Source organism: Pongo abelii, chromosome 17 (genome assembly GCF_028885655.2).
Source record: "Pongo abelii isolate AG06213 chromosome 17, NHGRI_mPonAbe1-v2.0_pri, whole genome shotgun sequence".
Lineage (NCBI taxonomy): Eukaryota > Metazoa > Chordata > Mammalia > Primates > Hominidae > Pongo > Pongo abelii.
In genome coordinates this window covers 61,259,442-61,281,591 of record NC_072002.2, presented here as the reverse complement: position 1 = coordinate 61,281,591, position 22,150 = coordinate 61,259,442, and the positions used below count along the sequence as shown (strand labels likewise).

The following is a 22,150-nucleotide window of genomic DNA, read 5'->3' as shown; positions in this document are numbered from 1 at the left end:
AGTGAGCGTGTGAGGTATTTATTTCCTACCTGAGACTTTTTGTTATTTTCTTGAACCTGTTTGTAAGGAAATTTGGTATCTCAGACCAGATGAGAAAGTCTGGTGTAATGGAGTGTGGAACTGGGAATCTGACAAGTATGGATTCCAATTTTGGCACACCGTCGCTTACTTGTTCTGTGATCTTAGATGAAATACTTAATTTGATTGAGCCTCTTTTTTGTGTTCTGTTAAATGGAGCTAAATAATGCCTATATTACAGGATCATTTTCAGGATTTAATGAGATGAAAGAAAGCCTCAGTGTCAGGCATGTGGTAATTTCCCAATAAAAATTGATTCCTTTCCCTTCTCACCCTCTCCAGGGCAAAATATAGGTGGGTAGGATGGCATTCTACCTCAATTTTAGCATGGGTTCTCTGTAAGTTATCTGGCAGAAGGCATTACTGACCTGCATTAAAAATCAGGTTTGGGTATTTAGCAATAGTTGCTTTTTCAGAGAGGTTTTGAACCATAAAAGGAGATAACAGGAGAGTTCTCCTGGCTGTCTACGAACACATTCTTTCAAACTTGGGTTTGCTAGTGTCATCTTTTTGGCCTCTCGGTCCACTTGGTTTTCTAATGGCTTTACTGAGTTATAATTTACATAGCATAAAATGTACCCATCTTAAGTATATAATTGCACAATTCAGTGATTTTAGTAAATACATAGAGCTGTGCAATCATCACCATGATTCAGTAGTAGAATATTTTCAACACCCAAAAAACTTCTTCATGTTCTTTTGTAGTTTATTCCTATTTACACCCCAAATCTAGGCAATCGTTTTTTTGTCTCTATAATGCCTGTTTAGACATTTTATATAAAATGTCTCCTTTTGCAACATTGTTTTTTATAATTTTAAGAATTAAACCTTTTCAGCTGCCTTCTTTGCTGTTAAAATACTTACATTTCCGATATAATTTACACATATATTAAAGGCATATATTTACTTCTACCCATTTAATTAGAATGAGGTGGGGTTTTTGTGTGTGTGGAACAAAATGAGGAGGTATTTCAAGTGGATTTTTTCCTGGTGTGCCAATCATTTATTGCTCCTTTGAGACAAATTGGTTGGTACATCTATAATTTAAATGATAAACAGAAAATGAAGTTATAATTTTGAAATGGTTATGTTCAAAATGTATCTTGAAGGGGAATTAATGCTTAGATGTGATGTTTCTGGATTTTACTCTGTAATGATACCCTTTAGGATATAGTGGGAAAACATGAGTTGCAAGTACTGTAGTTGGCTGAATTCATGCCAGGTTGAGAGGTCATGCCTAGTGATGCTGACTCATGAGTTGTTGTGATCTTGGAGCATGTCTCTGGTGGTATGCCACAAGGGTCTACCCTCCGTCCTTTACTACATTTTTATCTATGTTTGATGAGTCCATGAAACAGGAGGGATGGCACATACACAGTGGGCGACAAAATCTGAAATGACCTCAGTATGCAGAGGAATAAGGATAGTTTACATCTGTGATCAGCTACTATAGAGATAAATGTTAAGGTTCCTCATTTAGGCTGAAAAGAAAACAAAAACTTAACATTGGTAAGTATAAGATAGAAATTTGTGACTAAACCAGCAACACATGAAAGTTTATTTTAAACGTCTGTATAAAGCGCAGCTACCTAGTTCGTTCCATGAAGCTGATATAGCCCTTAACACCCAACCTAGACATACATACACATTAATACATGGAAGAACTCTTAAGAAACAGACTCACATAGAAAGATAAATGAAAATTCTGAATTCAGTCTTAGGAAATCATTTAATTATATATTAAAATGACATCTGTGACCAACTAGAGTTTATCCTAGGAGTGCTTTAATATTAGGAAATACGTTGATAAGATAGATCTTGTCATAAGGACAACTTTGTAGTCATCTTCATGGATGTTGGAAAGGCCTTCACTAAATTAATTGCCATTTCTGATAGAAACTCTTTCAAATGTCAGGTTTCAGTTAATGGTTTGAAGAGTTCACCACTGAAATCAATTTGTTCTTAGCATTAATAAAATAAGCATAGTGTCCAGGATCCATACCATGCCAGTTTTGTTCCATTTTAGGCTATATGACTCTCAGAGCATTTCAGTCAGTGCTGATCATCAAGAATGGTATTAACAAATGAATATAGCCAGAGCAGGGGAACAGGAAGGTGAATAGTGGAATCTGGAGCAAGATGGATGAGTGGATCTTAAGGTCTGAAGCTGTTAAACCAGGAGAAGAGATTATTTGATAGCCACCTTGTAGTTCCTAAAAGGGAGACAATGACTAGCTGGATTAAGTTTGTTCTTTATTACCAGATTTAGGTCCAGTGGACTAAAGATACATGGATAAACTTTCTATTGGAGCTTTCTGAATACTAGGAAATTTAATCTTTTGTCCCGAAATCGTATTTTCTGTGTTAGAGTGGCTGCCACCTGTCACAGTGTCATAGTGGAGGCTCATGCTGTAGTTATATCATCTCTGTGATCTCTTCCTACTCTTAGACTTTTGTGGCTTTGTTCTTGGTTGTCCTTTTCATACCCTTTCTTGTAGTTCAGCATCTAGAGTTTTTATGGTTTTCCTGTGCTGTGTAAGTTTATCATAGGATTTCTTGGCCATCAAAGATAGCAAGCAAATGAGAAAGAATAAGAAATCAGGAAAACTTACTCTAATTTACAGCCCCGAAATTATGTGAACAACTTTTTTTTTTTTTTTTTTTTTTTTTTTTTAGTTTTTTGAGACAGGGTCTCAGTTTGTGACCCAGGCTAGAATGCCGTGGTGTGATCGCAGCTCACTGCAGTCTTGACCTCCTGGGTTGAAGCGATCCTCCTGCCTCAGCCCTCCAAGTAGCTGGAACTACCACCCCCAGCTAGTTTTTTTGTGTTTTTTTGTAAACATGGGGTTTTACCATGTTGCCCAGGCTGGTCTCGAACTCCTGAGCTCAAGCCATCCACCTGTCTTGGCCTGCCAAAGTGCTAGGATTACAAAGTGCGTAAGCCACCACGCCTGGCCTGTGAGCAACTATCTTTTAAGAGGTATTATTATTTTAGTAAAAATTATTCTTATAAACAATTTTACAAAGCACCAAGAAGAAAGCAAAAAATGTCTCACCTAGAGAGAATCATTGCCATTTTGATGGCAGTCCTATTCCCTTTCTTTGCTTACGAACCGGAGTCTTTAAATGCAGTCTTATAATACCTGTCAGAAGAAACTTGTATGTTAATCTTAAGACATTTAGAAAACCTCTGATGTTTTTCCATATTAAAAGATAATTTTACATATTATGCCCCTTCTGAAAAATGAGTGGTTGCTTTGCCTTAATAAGAAGGTATTCTAAAGAGAGGAAACATAATAAGGATAAATCTATATGTCTCCAGATTAATAATCATTAAGAATTGGTAGCAAAATTGCATCTTTTTTATACTTTTATGATCATAAGGTGGGAGCATACAGTGAACTTCAGGGTTATAAATAGAAATGGTCAACCTATTTTCAGACATCCAAGTCTGAGCCAAATGTGAGTTTCATGCAATTCTCTGATCCAGCGTATAATCCGGAATACTAATATTTGCTATATAGCAGCATTCTAGCAATTCACTTTTGTGCTGTGATATTATGGATAAAGTTACAAATGTTTAAAATATAAATGGTCACTTGCATAATGAATACACATATCTGTGTGTGTTTACCAATCCTATGAAGAGGCAGTAACAAGTTTTAAAAGCTTTAAATCTTTTATTAACATATAGCATCACATTTTTACATCCATAATTTCACCATCCATAGCCATTTACATTTTTTCATGGAATCTGTTACTCATATCTATTTTTTGCATAGGCTTTAGAATCATTTTGTTTCTGAATGTGGTCCTTGTGAAGATTCTGATAACAAAAACCTGCTACCAGTATGTAATTTGATAATCCTAACTAATGACTACTTAAAGCCATTCTATGTAAAGTTGAATTTGTATTAATGGTTGCAACATTCAGGTAATGGGAATTAACCAACACTAAATAGTTTAGCTTTCATATGTTTGCTGAGGTTTTAGATGTTGATTTACTAATTTGTACCGCCATTGGATTTTCACATTTCACATGTTTTGACAGTCAACCTTTTGGTGTTGCCTAAGTAAGGAGTAGCTATTTACTCATTTAAAGTTTCATATTACTAAGTGACAGGACACATACAGTTATTAGGTGTTACTGTAGTGACAGACAGGTGTGTAGGTACATTCACTTGACTCCATTATAGATGTAAGTCAAAGGGTCAGGGAAGGAAAGGGAGCTCTGTTATTGTTGTTGCATGTAAGTCTATTTCAAGTTGAAGGGTCAATCAGGATCAAAACAAAAGAAAATCTCCAGTGTGAAATAGCAAAGGAAGAGAAGGGGGAGTGGGAGAAAGACGTTCATTGGCTTTTTCTTGTACCAGAAAGTCTTTTAGTTTCTTTCAGTGGCAGAGAAAAAAAACACGATAGGTTAAATGTACTTTTTTTTGAGACGGGGTCTTGCTTTGTTGTCTAGGCTAGAGTGCAGTGGAGCATTCATGGCTCACTGCACCCTCTACCTCCTGGACTCAAGCAGTCTCAGCTTCAGCCTCCCAAGTAGCTAGGACCTTAGGCAAACTTTAGCACGTGTGGCTTTTTTTTTTTTTTTTTTTTTTTTTTTTTTTAATTTTTTTGTAGATACAAGGTCTCCCTATGTTCTGTAGTCTGGTCTCAAACTTCCAGCTCAAGCAGTCCTCCTGCCTTGGCCTCCCAAAGACCTGAGATTACAGGTGTGAACCACCTTGCCTGGCTCTAAATATACTTTTAAGTAGAAACTTTTTAAATTAAATGAAACTTTATATATATTTGGTCTTCAAAAGCCTGCCTGTTAACATTTTAAAAACAATACGATATTAATACTTTGAGACAGCCAGAATAATCAGAGCCACTTCTTTAGTCCCCTCCTTGGCACTCACATATACCGCAGTCTCTCTCCTCCTTACCCCCTGTGTCCTTCCTCCAGTTTCTCATATAAACTCTTGTGTGTGAGGTGGTCTCATGTTATTTGAAAAACTTTTGATGATGTCCTGTTCTCCTTTGATCCCTGTGGAGGACCACTGTATTCAAACCTCCAAAAAAGATGAGCTTTAGATACAATGTAACTTATTTTATCTCCTCCCAACTTCTCTTTTTCCTCCAGAGTCTGCCTTTTCTAACATTGCTCACATACTGCTTGTGGTTTTAGGTCTTCGAGTAGCACTGGAGGCCAAGAAATCTCCAGATTCTAACCTACAGACACGTGGTTGATTTTTGGAAGATAACTTCCTTCTGTCTTTATCTACCTCGGGAAAATGTATTTTCAAATACCAGGCTTATGTTATTGCCTCAAGCATATTACATGTCATAAGCTTCCTAAATGGATCAGTTTTTGATCAAATATTTCTGAACTCTGACCTGTGTTATTTATTCACTTTTCTGAGACTAACATAATTGCCAACTCAACAATGTATGTACTCTCAAGATGACTGTTTTCCACATTTGTAGTGATATCCATATTTAAGTGGTTTGACATTTAAATTGAGGTTATGCAATAGTTTGTCAGAGTACAAAGAATGTCATGCAATTTATCATCATTTCTTATTACTGATATTTAATAATCAGCAATAACAGGAAAGGGAAAGGATGCCCAGAGGTTATCCCAGTCTAGCTTTGTGACCATGGTTCCCACCATCAACCATAAGACCAGTAACGATGCTCAGTTTCCTACGTACATTCAAGGATGTCTTTCTTGTGAAGTTGTAGTTGTTTACCCTGGGCTAAGAGAAAATGCAGGTTAAATAGGAAGAATGCAAAAAAATCTCTTGTTTAAGCTTGAACTTTTTCAAAAGTATGTTTAATTATACTGCTTCTTGAAATTATAAAGTAATTCTATAGTGTATATACAGTTTTATATAATACCAATTGTGAAGTATTACATATGTTTAATTTGTATTTTTGGTAGCATGAACAGCTAATTTTAAAATCATAAACTCTCTTGGGATTTCACCTACCCAGTAGGTGCTATCATGGTAGCCAGCATTTTTATTTCTGGATATTATATTTTAAATCCTGAACACTCATCCTCGTTTCTGATTGTGGCCTATTGCCATCAAGTTGGTTGGCCTTAAGATTGGGTAATTTTGCTCATATGATTCCCAGAAAAGATTGCAAATAATTAATACAATTCAAGTTAGACTTGAAGAAATTTGGGTTGTGCTACAGTGAGTAGCTTCACTTCTCAAGGTTCCCTGATTTAAATCAAACCTTAGGAATCTTCTATGTTAGTTTTAAATTTCTTTATAGATAAAATCACTGATACCCATATACATATTACATACACATTAATAAAAGTGATGTCTATTTCTGCTTGTGGATGAAAGTGTTATATCTCACTCCAGCACTGTACATTGTGTTTGAATGTCAACTTGCTCTTATGTCGCAGCTGCTGTTGAGAGCCAAGATATGTTCATGTTAAAATGAAGACTATTATGGGAGAGGAGAGTAGAGTGGAGTGCTGTGTAGTGAGTAGCTGCCATATAGTTGTGCTGAAACTGGTGAACGAACGACTGAGAATGCCCAGTGGTGCAGCTCTTCTCTCCTGTGAACTAACAGCCAGATTGTTTGTAATTTCCCGTGCTATTTAAAACAGGGTTCTCATGTATCAGCCATCTTCTGTAAGGGTGCCCAGTGTGACTTCGGTTGATCCTGCTGCTATTCCGCCTTCATTAACAGACTACTCAGTACCATTCCACCATACGCCAATATCAAGCATGTCATCAGATTTGCCAGGTATGTGGAGTGTTTTTGTTTTCTTTTGTTTTTTATGAAAGTTTATTTTTTTTAATCTTAATCTGTGAAGCCAATATAGTTTTGAAATTTTCAATAGAAGTGCTAAGGAAATTTGAAAGCTTCAGGTAAAGGTCTTATCTGTCTCTATACATCACATCCAGTTGTTATTTTAACTACAGAGCAATCTATATAGATTCCTGGTGATAAATATAGTAGAACAGGAAACATTAGAGATTTTGTTCTCCCTTTTGGAGAATTTGTACTTAGAGACTTTTTCTTGGTTTCTTTATTATAGAACCTCACAGGTGAAGGGAGAATATTTTCTCATACTCTTCTTGGTTGCTCATCAGAACTTCAGAATATACTGATGTTGTTTGGGGCTGATTTTTCCTACGAGCCGTGGATTTTATTCTCCTTACAAAGATAGGGTCTACCATCTGTTTCCCTAGAGTGGGGCTTAATACTTGGGATATCTTTTATATGTACAGTAGTTTCCCCTTATCCACGGGTGATAAGTTCCAGGACCCCCAGTAAATGTCTGAAACCACAGATATTACAGAACCCTATATACTGTTCATTTCTATACAGATATACTCATGATAAAGTTGAATTTTTAAATTAGGCATAGTAAGAGATGAACAGCAATAACTAATAATAAAATAGAACAATTATAACAATATGCTGGCATCACTACTCTTGCACTTTGGTGCCATTATTAAGTTAAAGTAAGGGTTACTTGAACAGAAGCACTGTGTACTGAGATAGTTAATCTGATAACTTAAATGGCTACTGAGTGACAAAGCTGGGAGCCACTGGACAAAGGAATGGTTCATGTCCTGGATGGGATGGAGCATGATGGAGCCAGGACAGCATGAGATTTCATTAGACTATTCAGAATAGTGTGTAATTTAAAACCTATGAATTATTTCTGGAATTTTCCATGTGATATTTTCTGACTGCAGTTGACCACAGGTAACTGCAATCACAGAAGGCAAAACCTTGGATAAGGGGGAATCTACTGTAAAATATTAAGGTTGCTAGAATTACCTTAGTATCAGGACTTCTGCAACCAAGGCCATATTACAAAAATTTAAATTTCCCTCCTTTACTCTTCTTCCCTCTCTCCATAGCTATTGCTTTTGCAGACATTTCTGTCAATTATATTTGAGCAAGTTAGAACCAGTACATTCATGACTTCCCTTCTCTCTGAAGGCCCTTTTAGTGGAATACAATTCTCTCCTCCTGTTACTAGTTTTCTTCTCTAGATTTATGAAGTTAATTTTGACCTATGATTTATTTTTTTCTCCCCTTAGTGAGGTCTTTATTTTAAACACAATGCTTATCCTGTTGGTGAAAATTTATGTTATTGAAACAATTGATAATTGGCTCAGTATAATTGTGCTACTTGAAATTTGTTTAGATTATGTGAATAAAATTTAGTGGAAAAGAACAGACATTTTATAGTATCCATTGGAAAAAAATGGCTTTTAAAGTTATTTTTTGCTTCTTAGATATAGTTACTCCACATGTAATTTGGGAGTTGGTATTTTAAGAAGTTCTTTGTAGACCCAGCTAGCACAAATTGTAAAGTATTTGTAAAGTATATACAAAGTCTGATGCTAAGGTACAGGTGAGGATTCATGTCGGTGACAAAGATGGAAATTCAGAGATTCTTAATTCCCAACTGCCTTTTATGGCTGTAACATTGACTAGTTGGAAGAGTGTCTGCATGTTATCTCAGTATGTGTTATAAGCAAGCATTCTGAAAGGATTTGTTTCCTAAAGACCTTGAATTAAAAATTAATCCTGAAAAAAGATAATGAGCATTTCTGTTCATTAAAGTGATCCTACCGTTTAGCAGTAGCATAGACACAATTTACAAATCACTTGCCCTGTTAGTTTTTTGGTTCTGTGAACCTGGATTAATTTTTAATTGGGGGAAATTTACATTATTTCAAAATTTGGGCATAAAGTGAGACTTTATTTCTTTTTAGAAATGTGCAGACTTGAGAAAAATGCAGTAAAATATGTCTGAATTGGGTATTTGGTAAAAATGCATTTCAAGCTGATATTGAGCAAACAAGACTAACATCCAAGGCTGATATTTAGCCAATATTAACAGTTATGGTGATACTGGTTGTTATTATTGAAAAGCTTTCTTACCAGTTGATAACTGAATAGAATAGGATCTATTTTGCTTTAGAAGAATTGCTAGTTTATCATGATGTATGAATTATGTAGCAATTACTATATCTAAATATTTTAGTTTTACTTTGATTTTATTGTTAATGTGCTCTTTTGTGATTAGTAATTTGGTTTATTTTTATGCATAATTTTTATGTAGTTATACTGTGAAGAGTTTTGGTATTGATAAACTTAATAATTTATAATAAAATATTAAATAGAACACCAAGAATGGAGAGATAACAGTTTTAATACATTTCTTGACATTCCTTTTAAACATCATAAACATGAATCTTCTGAATCTGCAGGAGAACAAAGAAGAAATGATATTAATAATGAACTGAAGCTTGGAACATCTTCTGATACTGTGCAACAGTGAATACAAAATAAAACAAATAATTTGTATTTATGGAGTGGAAAACAGCTTGATTATTTCAAGGAAAAATATGACTGCCTTATTATTGCTAGTGCCATATTGTCAGGTGCGAATGGTGCTCAAAAGTTGTATCATTAAAATTTGAAAGTGCTAAACATTTACATATTTAATCATGTAGCAGTTACGTTTTGTTAAAGTTTATGACTCAAGGAAAATGTGTTGTCATCAATGAGAAAAAATCTAATGAGTCAATTTCACAGTGAAGCACTTAAAATTTTTAAATTAAAATTTTATCAGTGTTAATAAAATAATGTTAACACTACCTGCTTTTTAGTTAAAAGTAATTGAGCATTTTCAACCATGAAATACTTAGGAGGGCATAAAAATATATCAGTATGACACGCTGCAATTGAAACTTATGGTGAAATAAGAAACAGCATTTTGCTAAACTTACGAAACAAGGCAGTAAGATTTTAATCACTACTGATGAAACTTGATTTCATATGAGAGTTTTAATATTCTGCTTAAAATGTAAAATGCAAGAAGACTTTGATGGTTTCGTTTTTTTGTTAGAAAGAATAACATCTAAAATACCATATCAGACTTCACTGTTAGTACTTGAGAAAAAAATGGTTTCAATGAGAGAAATATTTACATTAAACAGGTTTTATATAGACAGCACCCTTGTAATGCTTGGTAAACAATCTAGAATTCCAACCAAAATTTTAGAAAAATTTCTAGGTATTTTATTATGGTGTTGTATAAGTCACCACATTCAATTTTCCGTGGATGAGGTATCAATATACAGATAAGTAAATCTCTTAATTGTTTTCTAAATAAACTTTATATTTACTGCACACATGAAATCATCAAAGAGAATTACAGTACATCTGAAGAACTGGAATTGAAATAACAAAAATAGGATCCTCAGTGGGGATTCTCTGGTGCTAGAGTTTCAATTTTTAATTTCAATTAAAATAAATACACAGGCTTGATATAATTTTCAAACTGTTTTTATCAAGCTTGTGTATTTATTTTAATTGAAATTATGAAATTGAAATAGTTGAACATTTAGAAAATGAGCATTTTTGAGTGGCTTGGCTTCAGTACACAATATTCCAACACCATTGTCAATACTTAGCATTATAAAAAGGTTTCAGTTACTAACATGAACTGAGAGATACAGCAGATATTAAAGGTGATTGAACATATGAAACTGAAAAACTATAAAAAGGTAGAAGCTATTGTAAAAATGAAGAAAACTGAAAAACTGAAAAGATAGAAGCTACTGTAAAAAGAAAACGGTTATACCATTTGAAGCAGAACAAAACGTTCCAATAAACTTTTTTTACTTAATAACAGAAATGCTGAAAATGCAAAACCCTGAAGGTATTACAAGGGCTAGACAAATTTTGAATTGTTTGGCAGAAGCAGAGAGAGGATTTATTGAATAGTATTAATATGAAGACAAAGTCTGCTTATTGAGATATCTCACCTATTATCATTTTAATAGAGAAGTCATTGGAAAAGTTTGTTGTAATTCTCTTTGGTTTAGTATTGGCTCAAACCACCGTATCATATAGCTAGTGACAGACATATGAAATGAAAAATTACAGCAAGCTGGGTGCAGTGGCTTATGTCTGTAATCCCAGCACTTTGGGAGGCTGAGGCAGGAGGATCGCTTGAGCTCTGGAGTTCAAAATCAACCTAGGCAACATAGCGAGACCCTCTCTTTACAAAAAAAAAATAATAATAATAATTAGCTGAGCATGGTGACACATACCTGTAGCCCCTGCTTCTTGCGAGGCTGAGGCCAGGAGGTAAAGGCTTCAGTGACCTATGATTGTGCTTCTGCACTCCAGCCTGGGCAACAGAGCAGACTCAGTGTCTCCCAAAAAAAGGAAAAAAAAATCTGTAGCAACAATTTTCAAAAAGACTTTAGAAATCGTTGGAATGATTTTTTTCAAATGATTGGTGCTATAGCTTGTATCACTTGATAAGCATTTTTGTAATACCCTTACTTGGAGATTATAAGAGAATAAATATATTTAAATTTTTTGAGTTATAAATTCATACTGGTTAGTAAATATTTTAAATGTCCCCACTGATATTCTCTATTTTGCATAAAAGCATAATGTCAGACTTTCTCTGTGTGATGGTTATATTCGGGGTGTCTCTGAATGCCAGCATAAAAATTCACGGAATTGAATAGAAATTGGCCTGTCTTAATGACCTGTGGTTTCTTTTTTAATGTTTTGAAATAATTAAAGAGAGTTTAGTCACACAGGGAGGTCTAGGTGAACTGATGTTGAAGTTTATTACTAGACTTTTCAGACCTAAAAATTTTATTTATTGTTATTACTTGAATACGTCAAAAGTATACTACTGGACAACCTTTTACACATTCCTCTTTCTAAAATCGAATTGGACAATTACAGTTCTCTGGTTCAGAAAATTACATTAGCTCAGAACCCAGTAACCCTTGATAACTCTGTTAGTGCAGCAATTCCCAAGTGTGTGCTTTGTGCAGAGCATTGAACTATGTACTGCTCTTGATGTGGGGACAGCGGGGACAGAGAGCTATCATTGAAATAGACATCTGTTTAAGAAGCGATACTTAGATGAACCTCTGTATTTCTGAAAAATAAATGTGAAATATCTTAAGAGCTTAAGTATGTTTTTTTTTTTAGATGGTTCAAATCCAGATCATTAGCTCATCATTTTTATTGCATCTCACTCTGTTAAGCGGCAAAGGGGGAAATATTTGTTTTGACTAGTCCTTCACTGGAAGTTTTTGGACTTCTGCATTTGAGTCTCTGGGAGCTAGTTTTTCCAGTTGTTTTATCAGAGAATATATTCATCTTTGGGTTTTAAGCACTTCAGATATCACTGATCATGGTATAGAACTTCCCTGTGACAGAGTGGTAAGCACTTACCACAAATGTTTTGTGATTTGTGATAAATAAAGCTGATTTAGGGAAATAATTCTGGTCTCCCCAAATATGAGACAACTATTAACAAAGCATTTTTGTTTTAGGTTTGGATTTTCTTTCCCTTATTCCAGTTGATCCCCAGGTATGTATCCTGATTTAAGCAACTAATTTGTATTTGATTGTTGGTTATGTCATACTAACTAAAAATGACCAGTTGCATAAAATCAGGACAGTCAACTCTGAATTACTTACATTGATGGAAAGGAAGTACTGTGCAAATATTTCACAATTTTATTTGAAGGAATAAAGTTGTTGTCAGTTTATGATTTTTGTCTTTAATATCTAAATTTTAAATTCTGTTTTATTTAGCTTAATCAGTTGGCATCTCTTACAAGCATTTGAATGATTAGAATGAATAGAAGCAGTGCTGGGTGGCTAGAAGTTAAAATTTTACAAATACAATTTCATTTTTTAGCTAAAACATTCTGTACCTAGAAAATCAATAGCTAAACCTGATTAGACAGACTTGACTCATTAACTTGATTCTTCATTGTTTTTAAAGACATTCAGATTTGGACTTTGGGGAGGCCCCAGTTTAAAGTTGCTGTATGTCAATCATCCCCGTTTTCTCTGTCAAAGATGAGAAACGCTAGTAGCCCAGTGTCCCAACATGAAGACCTTGCAGTGAGCATGGATTGCACAGGCAGGCTTATAGCAGAGGCAGAGCAGAGGAGGAGAAGGCATGAGAAAAGTGAAGGGAGAAAATGACATAGAACAAAAGACTATGAGAGGAGTTGAGTATAGGGAGGGATAGAGGAAGAACCACGGGTCACTGCTTCATGGGCTGTTCAGTCAGCTAAGCACAAGTCCTGTATCAGCCTCCTGTTTCAGTACTCTGTATCTGATTACATGAACAGCACCAGAAATTTGGGCTCAAGGTAATGTGCAGACTGAGGAATTTCTTGTCATTCGGAGTTGACCTCATTATAGCAGTATATATAACAAAGGTACCTAGTGAAAGTATCTATGTATTTTTCTAGGAAATGGATTCTTCAGATGTAAGGATTACCAATTTTTATGTGACCAGTTCTTTTAAAAAAAATTATCTTGGAACCTAGAGGTTTTTATTTCATAGCTCTGTTTTGTGTATTTAGTAGTGGTCTAAGTTATTTGGTGAGTCAGTAGTAGAAGGGTGATGTGGGGCCTTCAGTTTGCCATAGAATCCTTAAGTTTTACTACTTGACCTCCATATTATCCCTTAATTCTTGTCATTGTAGCTACAATAAGGGATGCAGGGTTAGAACTTAAGTGGCTGCAATCTGAATACTACTAAGAATTCAATGCACAGAGCCTGTTGATGGCAGGACTGTAGCATCTAGCACAACTTTCATAAGTGAGTATCTTTTTCCTATAAGGCGATCAAAAACTGCCTGAGAGGTAGCAGAAATAAAATATAAGTTTCTGGGCTTTTTTTTCTAGATTTACCCCCCAATTTTAGTGGAAAGTTAGAAATTGATTTGATTTTAGAAAAGAGTTTTAATACCAGACAATTCAACTATCTTTAGAGCTCCTTGGAAGCTCTTTAAGAACTGTTCTTCTCCCTGTAACTAATGTCCCTTGACTCTGTATGTGGCATTCATTTTATTGATGAACCAAAACAGTTATCTATCCAAAGCATTAAATAACTTGTTCTTTTGAAGGGCAGTCTGAATTTTACTTGTTGCTGTCCCTCTGACTGGTAACTTAAACCTGGGACTGTTGTTCCTGTTTTATTCACCGGCCTTGGAAATCATGTAGTCTAAACAACTTGACTTTTAAATTCCTGTTCCATAGTCCAGTGTCTCTAATGATAAGCTACATAATCTTTAGAATGGGGAATATGAATCAGATATCCTTACTGATCTTTCATACAGTTGAACTAATGACAAACATAAAACATCTCTTGCAGGATATCACTAGACCTCTTGTTTTGCTAAAGTCAGTGCAGTCGTTTCTCACATAAAACATTCTACACTGATATAATGCTTTTGGCTCATCTCTCTTCACTCCTCTGTTAATATTAGAGTAGCACACTCAGGTTTGTACTTGTTTGGGATCAGTAATGGGATCAGTAACCAGGATTGTAAGGGGACTTGTGAAATATGAGCACTAGGAAAGGGGGTGTTAAGCAGGCATCACGAGAAGATTAGCTTAGATCTTCTTTAACATTTATTGCAAAATTTTGTGATTACCTGAGATAATTTTCTATCCTGAGGATCCTGTGATAGCTAGCTACCGTGTAGTCTGTGTTTTAGAATGAATGTTGTCATTCTGATGACACAAGTATTTTACGTTTATGTACAAAGGAGTCCAATGCCATCATTCAGCTGGTCAGCCTTAACATTCATAAAGGATCTGTTTGATACTCAGTTCACACCAGGAAAGGCTAACAAATACTTTTAAAAATGTTATTAAGCAAAAATGCCGGTGTAAGCTCAACAATTCTTTCAAAATTGACACCCAACTAAATACAGTTAGGGAGCAAATTCTTTTTGAGATTAGGGCCAATATTTAGTATTAAATGACTTCAGTTATTGTTGACATTGTACTTTTACCTTTGTATGTGGTCAGCAAACAAGTTCCACAAGTATTGTGGAACTCTAAATAATGCATTCTCTAAATAATGTAAACTAACTGTGCATTCTCTAAATAACTGCATTCTCTAAATAATGTAAAATAGCTAAATTCATGCCACCTTCCACCCAAAGATGTGAAGTTTTGAGCAATTTTTAAATCCCAGTGGGATTTAAATATGTGACTATTGCTTGTGCATATCTAATAATTTCTAGTCTCTTTATTTAAAATCAAGTAGCCTCTTCCTCATTGGCATCATTGTTTGTTTCAAGCAGTACTGTCCTCCTATGTTTTTGGATAGTCTCACCTCACCCTTAACAGCAAGCAGTACGTCTGTCACCACCACCAGCTCCCATGAAAGCAGTACTCATGTTAGTTCATCCAGCAGCAGGAGTGAGACAGGGGTCATAACCAGCAGTGGAAGTAACATTCCTGACATCATCTCATTGGACTAAAGGAGGACTCACTTGATTCTGGGAATCATTCATCAGAACTGCTTTTTCTTGGATCTCTAGTCTGTGGAAACTTTTTTTTTTTAAATAATTTGGTATTTATTGAAAGTCAGATGGATTCTTTTGCTTTCTGAGAGGTGAACACAGAAGACTGCAACAAGAACCAAGTGACATGCAAAGATTTTTCTTAATTATACTGTACTCTCAGCATCAGATACATTCAGCCATAACTGTATCTTCCTGAGAGATGGATTTCACTTTCATACGTTAATGGATGGAGTCTACAAATCAGTGAAAAAAGTTTTTGTTAAAATAAAGAGCAATAAAATTGTGTAAATATTCAAGTAACCTTTTTTCTAATTAAAAAAAAAAAACATTGTAATCACTGATTCTAGAACGACAGCAACTTCTTTTTAACCTTACGTGAAGGAAAAAAATACATGGAAAGAACTTAATGTTTGCTGAATGAGTCCTTTCCATGGAGATTTGCTCTGTTTCATTGAAGTAATGAAGTTTCAGTATGTGGCCAAAGCTTGGATTCCACTTTTTGTCCTGCATTTCCACTTTTCTTCATGATCCCATCAAAGAAAAATGGCATTTGTGTTACTTGGTTTTTTTCCTGCTTATCATTTACACTGACGTTGTTTGCTAATGAGTGCTGTGTGAAGTTCTGGGATTTGGCTACTCTTCATTGGTGATTATGTTTAAAAGCACTATGCAGATTCTGCCCTGACATAATGTGTGTTATTATGTTTTTAGTAATTGCACATTTTTCATTCTAGAGTTTTCTATAAATTTGAGGCTTGCCTTCTCAAAAAAGAAACTGTGCAGCCATTGAATGAAATGTCTTTGGGGTACAGTGTGATGGGAATGTTTGTTAGAAATTTGTTCACACTATCAAATATTGATATCTTGGAGCCAGCAGAAGAGCAGATTTTGGGAGGTGGTAATAACAAAATTTAATTTCTTCCCAAGAATTTAATTTTCTCATTTATTTTACAGAATAGTGAAATATTTGATGAAACTTTGTATTTTGGTAGCACTACATAGAAAATGTGTTTTAGATTTATGATGATCATATTTCTCACCAATGTAATTTCAGTCTCAGCAGTGATTTTCAAACTTAGGGAAAGGGACAGCATTAGATTTTTTTTTTTTTCATTTTTTTAAAATGATATCTTACCTGAAACTACAAAAGACAAAAGAGAATTAGAAATGTTTGAATTAAAGTGAAGAAGGGTTGGGGAAGATGGGCCTGAACCCACTTCCTGTCTCAGTCCATGCTACCCCAAACACTCCAGGGAACCTCTGAGGTTTTATTGGGTGCACTTTGAAAATTTCTCTTCTATAGTGTGTTTGTCTGATTTTAAATCACACAGAAAACTGGGTTTTACTCTTAGAGAAACATTTTCATCCAATTTTTTAGTTTGCTTCATTTGACTTCCTAAATCATTTTTGAGTTCACAAGGATTTAGTACTTTTCTGTTTAGCTTTCTCTCTCTAAGCTTTATCTACCTTAAAACAAAGTCCTTTTTTTAATGGCCAGTCCAACCAATTGATTTCTCAAACTGAAGTGCCCAGGTGTGGACTCATCAATTTCAGTTAAAATAGGGACGTACTACTTAAGAGTTGGTGCAACTCCAAGGAGCTGACTTGTCCTTGCTTGGGGGTTTTTTTTTTTTTTTTTTCCTTTCTTTCACCTTCTCAAGTTTCCATGGCCTTTGTGTGTTCTTTTTATGTTGATTTAATTTCATGTGGTTTTCCATATCATCCCTTCTTTGGCTACATCGTCTCCTTATTCAATGGATTATCCCTTTGTGGGGGCTGCTTATTTTAAAGATGTTGGGGGGGAAAAACCCGAATCTACGAGCAGTAGTTGCACATAGTTGCCAGTTTTACCTTCTTAGTCATTAGATTTCCAAACCATGTTGCAGTTTTTTGGTCCAGATATAGTATTTCTTTCTAATAAAGTTTTATGTTGCTGCTCTAAATACAGATGCAATTTTTATTGACTCTGTAAACAGATAGAAAACATTTAACTTGATTTGTGTGGTATGATTAATAAAGAAATGATGTATATTTGTTATTTTGTTACCCTTTAGATTGTCAGAGACTCCCCCAATTTAATCAACAAAGTTTTATAAAGTAAATGAAAATATTAATAGAAATTAGTTTATTTACTTTGTTCTTATAACTGATAACGTCTGTGCTTTTATAATTGTGATTTGTTTCTTTTTTTTTTTCTATTTTCTGTGAACAATTTTAATGTTCGGTTTTGGTGTTTTACACTGAAATTACATATAAGTTTTTAATTTATTTCATACAGGCAACTTGCATTTTAAAAAATACACTTTGAAGTTTATCATCTTGAAATTGGGGCTTACGTTGTGTATCTGTCTTGAACGTTAGTACTTTATGACTTTGGCCTTATGGGGACATCATGATTATTAAGCCATCAGCCTTTAATGTGGTCACTGTTTCTTATCCAGACCCTGACTTTCTAGTAGTTTATTTTGCTAGCCCAGATTTCTGCTTAACCAAATATAAGGGAGTTTCAGAGGGGTGATCTTAGCTGTCACCTAGATTCTGTCAGCCAACCAGTGATTGTCTGGAATATCTTAGGAAACGAAGTGTAATTGTCAGCCTCCTAAAATCAATTTTTTTTTTTTTTTTTTTTTTTGAGGCTGAGTCTAGCTCGCTCTTGTTGCCCAGGATGGAGTGCAATGGTGCGATCTTGGCTCACCGCAACCTCCACCGACAGGGTTCAAGCGATTCTCCTGCCTCAGCCTCCCGAGTAGCTGGGATTACAGGCATGTACCACCACGCCCAGCTAATTTTGTATTTTTAGTAGATACGGGGTTTCTCCATTTTGGTCAGGCTGGTCTCCAACTCCCGACCTCAGGTGATCCGCCTGCCTTGGCCTCCCAAAGTGCTGGGATTTACAGGTGTGAGCCACTGCGCTTGGCCAAAATAAAATGTTTTTATCTTTCTTCACTTAGAACTATGAAGGCCTTTTCTTGTTCTGGTAACCCCCCACAGTGTAATTGGTGCTGAAAATAGCTTTGTGTCTGAGGTCTGTTTTCACTCACTCACTTTCTGACCATTAGGTGAGCCACTTCAGGATTTTCTGGCCTGAAGTTATAAAAACTTGGCATCTGTCCTAAGGTAATTGTAAAGGCAAAATGAAAGCATTGAGGTGAATTTAGATTATATGGCATTTATCTGGTAATGTGTTTCAGAAAAGCTAGAATGAAAATGTGATGTAAGGGATAGCGAGTATAGGCTGATTCATAATTCTTGGTATAAAACCAAGTTTTCCTTAGTCTTGAGGAATTTGAAGAAAGGTAAAATGTTGGATTTTAAGCAAAGTAGGATTGACCAGAGACTGTTCTGACTTTGACATTCAGACCTTTCAGATGTTCTTCCTTCAGACCAGTCCAAGACACTCACCATTTCCAGCCAAATTGTCTTTTTTTCTGCCAATAAAGTATTCATTAGTTGACATTTGTTTGTATTTTAAGTAAAGTCAATTTTTTTAAAAGCATTAATTCACAGGTATGCCTTTCATTTCTCTGGCCTTCAGTTGGTTAAAAAAAAAAAAAAAAAAAAAAAAAGCACTTAGCCGGACCATTCTTTCTTTACTAAACATTTTTATTTTCTTAATTTTTCCTGCAAGATTTTCTCCCATTTTCATGAAATGTAATGACACTACCATTATTTTCTAGCTCTTTTCATCATAGAAAAATGTAGAGCAGTGCACCATTTAAACGTGTCTGACATTGGATTTAGTGGTCCTAGGTTCATGTGATTTGGGAGCTTTAAGTTGTTATTTAGATTGATTCAACCTGATTCACCATCTTTTTTACTACAGTTCTACATGAATGTGGTGAAACAGGTAGAAGAAAATTAAGCATTTCTCTGCTTTTGGAGTCTAATGTTCCTGCCTAGTGACTGGTTTGTAATACCCCCCTCACCCCCACTTTGTTAGGAACCTGCAATTCCTAAAAGAAATAAATAAAGCTGTATACAATGTCCATTCTTTAATGCTTGCCTGGTTGAATAATGTTTGTTTTTTCTGTTTATGTCAGTAGTACATGCTTATTGTGGAAAATTTAGACAATACAGAAAAGTATAACAATTAATTGCCTATGATTCTGTCACCAGAAAAAAAATCACTTGATATTTTTGCATATTCCTTGCCAGTGTCTTTGCTACTTCTGCATATTTTTACATAGTTTCATCATTCTCAGTGTAATTTATATCTCGGGGTTTTTCCCCTCAATCTACAGGCATTATTCCATGTCATTAAAACTGTGTCAACTATTATTAATTTTATGGTACTCCATTGTTATGGATGTGCCATGATTCATATAACCTTTACTTATTTTGAACAGTTTAGATTGTATCTCATAATGCCACGATGAATGTCTTTGTGTATAAATTATTTTCTTAGGATAAAATACTGGAGGTGGAATTTCTAGTCAAGGGTATATGAACACTTTTGTAGTTCTTGATTCATACCACTTTTCCACATGGGTATGCTAATTTATACTGCAGCTAGATGGTATGGGAAGGGTGGTCTGGCCATATTTTCCAAGAACATGCAAGATTTTATCTTTATGCTGGCATCTGCACTAAGACCCTCTGCCTTTCTGACCCTATGGAATGGGTTTAACTGATGTGGAGATCATTGGCAGAGATTTTCCCAAGCTTTCTTAGTTTTAAATATATCTGACATGGGCTGGGCGTGGAGGCTCTCGCCTGTAATCCCAGCACTTTGGGAGGCCAAGGCGGGCAGATCGTCTGAAGTCAGGAGTTGGAGAGCCTGGCTAACATGGTGAAACCCCATCTCTAGCAAAAATACATAAATTAGGTGGGTGTGATGGCAGGCGCCTGTAGTCCCAGCTACTTGGGAGACCGAGGCAGGAGAATCGCTTGAACCCGGGAGGCGGAGGATTTGCAGTGATCCGAGATTGTGCCACTGCACTCCAGCCTGGGTAACAAAGCAAGACTCTCTCAAAAAAAAAAAAAAAAAAAAAAAAAAAATATATATATATATATATATATATAATCTGACCTGTTTCAGAAACACCTACGTATGTCTATCCAAGCTTTTCACATGATTTTACTGGCACTGTAAATTTCCACAAATATTCTTTGTCAGACTACGTTTTCCATCTTTAGTTCAAAAGTTTTGTCACTTTTTTAAAAAGCCTCTTGTACCTAAGGCCTGCCGTTAAGAGGTCAGCTCTCTTTTTCCTCTTCCTGTAGGCCCCATTATGGCCTTTCTGAGCTCCCCAAAGCCAGTAGAATCTACTGAGCCAAAGGCATTCCATCCCCAAACTGAAAAGTGGTAAGGCTAAAAGCTATAAAAACAGGCAAACATTGCCTATTTTCACTTTATATTCCCTTATGTTTCCAATAAGGGTAGGTGCAGGGAAAGAAAAAACAGATGGCTACCTTCAGATGTTTGAGGTACAACATTTTCTTGATTGGCGTAGCACAATCATTATTTCCCAAACTGCTTCCTATTTCTGAATGGCTTTTTTAAGAAGCTTTATTTTGTGTTCTCAAAGCTTAATTATTTTAAGTGATGAAGAGTATTACCGTGTTGTAAAATAGCATATGCCTCTTATTTTGGCCTTCATCAAACTGTTTAATAAATGTTTAGAGTGTTTTGTAAGTACAGGTGGGATAGAGTGTTACAGAAGTTTTGGTTCCAGACATCAGGCAGCTTATAATCAAGGTTCCAAAAATCAAGAATTCTTAGGCTTGGCATGGTGTCTCATGTCTGTAATCCCAGCCCTTTGGGAGGCCAAGGCAGGCAAATCACTTGAGGCCAGGAGTTTGAGACCAGCCTGGCCAACTTGGTAAAACCCCATCTCTACTAAAAATACAAAAAATTAGGGCATGATGGCTCATGTCTGTAATCCCAGCCACTTGGGACGCTGAGGGATGAGAATTGCTTGAACCTGAGAGGCGGAGGTTGCGGTGACTCAGGATCATGCCTCTGTACTCCAGCCTGGGTGACAGAGTGAGACACACACACACACACACACACACACACAAATCAGTAACAGGCATTGTGCAAAGAACTTTCCAAGAATGTCTCATTCTTGCAATGGCTCCTTAGAGGAAAGTGGTGTTATTCCCCATTTTACAAATGAAACATGTTTAGGTACATTTCCCAAGGTCACAGTGAATGAGTAGTGGACTTGGGAGTCTGACCTAGACTTACCCCAAAAGCTCTCTGCGTAAACTGAAGTGACGTTAATTAGCTGTGCTATCTAGGAGACTGATATGGGAATCTAGACTTAACATTATGAGAACTGGTTTCAGTTGATGGCCAGAGTAATAAGGAAGGAGTGGATGCTGAAGCCATTTCAAAGGAAGACTCAAGGAGTAAGGGTTGAGTCCATTTTTCATCCATTTTTCAAGCCTGGGTCACTTGGATGTTAATGGCACTATTTACAGAGACAGGAGGCAGTTTAGAGTGAAGACAAATCATGTATGGGAGACAGTGATGAATGTTAAGCATGGGATTTCAGAAATGAAGCATCCATGAGGCTTATTCCTGGTTTTTCTGCAGTCTTTTAAATAAAAGTACAAACCTCCCTTGTCATCCATTTTTGCCTTCACTTATCTCCATTCTGTATTATGTTCTAGTCACGCCCCAGTCACTGATCCCTTCCTAGGCCATACTTGGCTACATCTTAGCCTTTTCTTTTGATTTTTCTCTTCACTGCCTTGCCCATTAC

General features: G+C 35.7%; 1 protein-coding gene across 12 annotated transcripts in view; it reads left to right on the top strand.

Moving 5' to 3' along the window:
* Positions 1 to 19,436, top strand: part of PIAS2 (protein inhibitor of activated STAT 2) — a 109,650-nt gene extending 90,214 nt beyond the window's left edge. For 5 of the 12 annotated variants that reach the window (XM_024236152.3, XM_054537843.2, XM_054537841.2 and 2 more), the window contains 3 exons: positions 6,695 to 6,834; positions 12,432 to 12,469; positions 15,213 to 17,765. In XM_024236152.3, coding sequence (XP_024091920.2) covers positions 6,695 to 6,834; positions 12,432 to 12,469; positions 15,213 to 15,395 — 361 coding nt within the window. In that variant the 3' untranslated portion in view covers positions 15,396 to 17,765. Of the gene's footprint in view, positions 1 to 6,694; positions 6,835 to 9,326; positions 9,428 to 12,431; positions 12,470 to 15,212; positions 17,766 to 19,263 lie in introns of those variants that run through there. The other 7 variants (XM_024236161.3, XM_063716883.1, XM_054537845.2 and 4 more) reach the window with 6 other exon arrangements.
* The last annotated feature ends 2,714 nt before the right edge of the window (positions 19,437 to 22,150 follow it).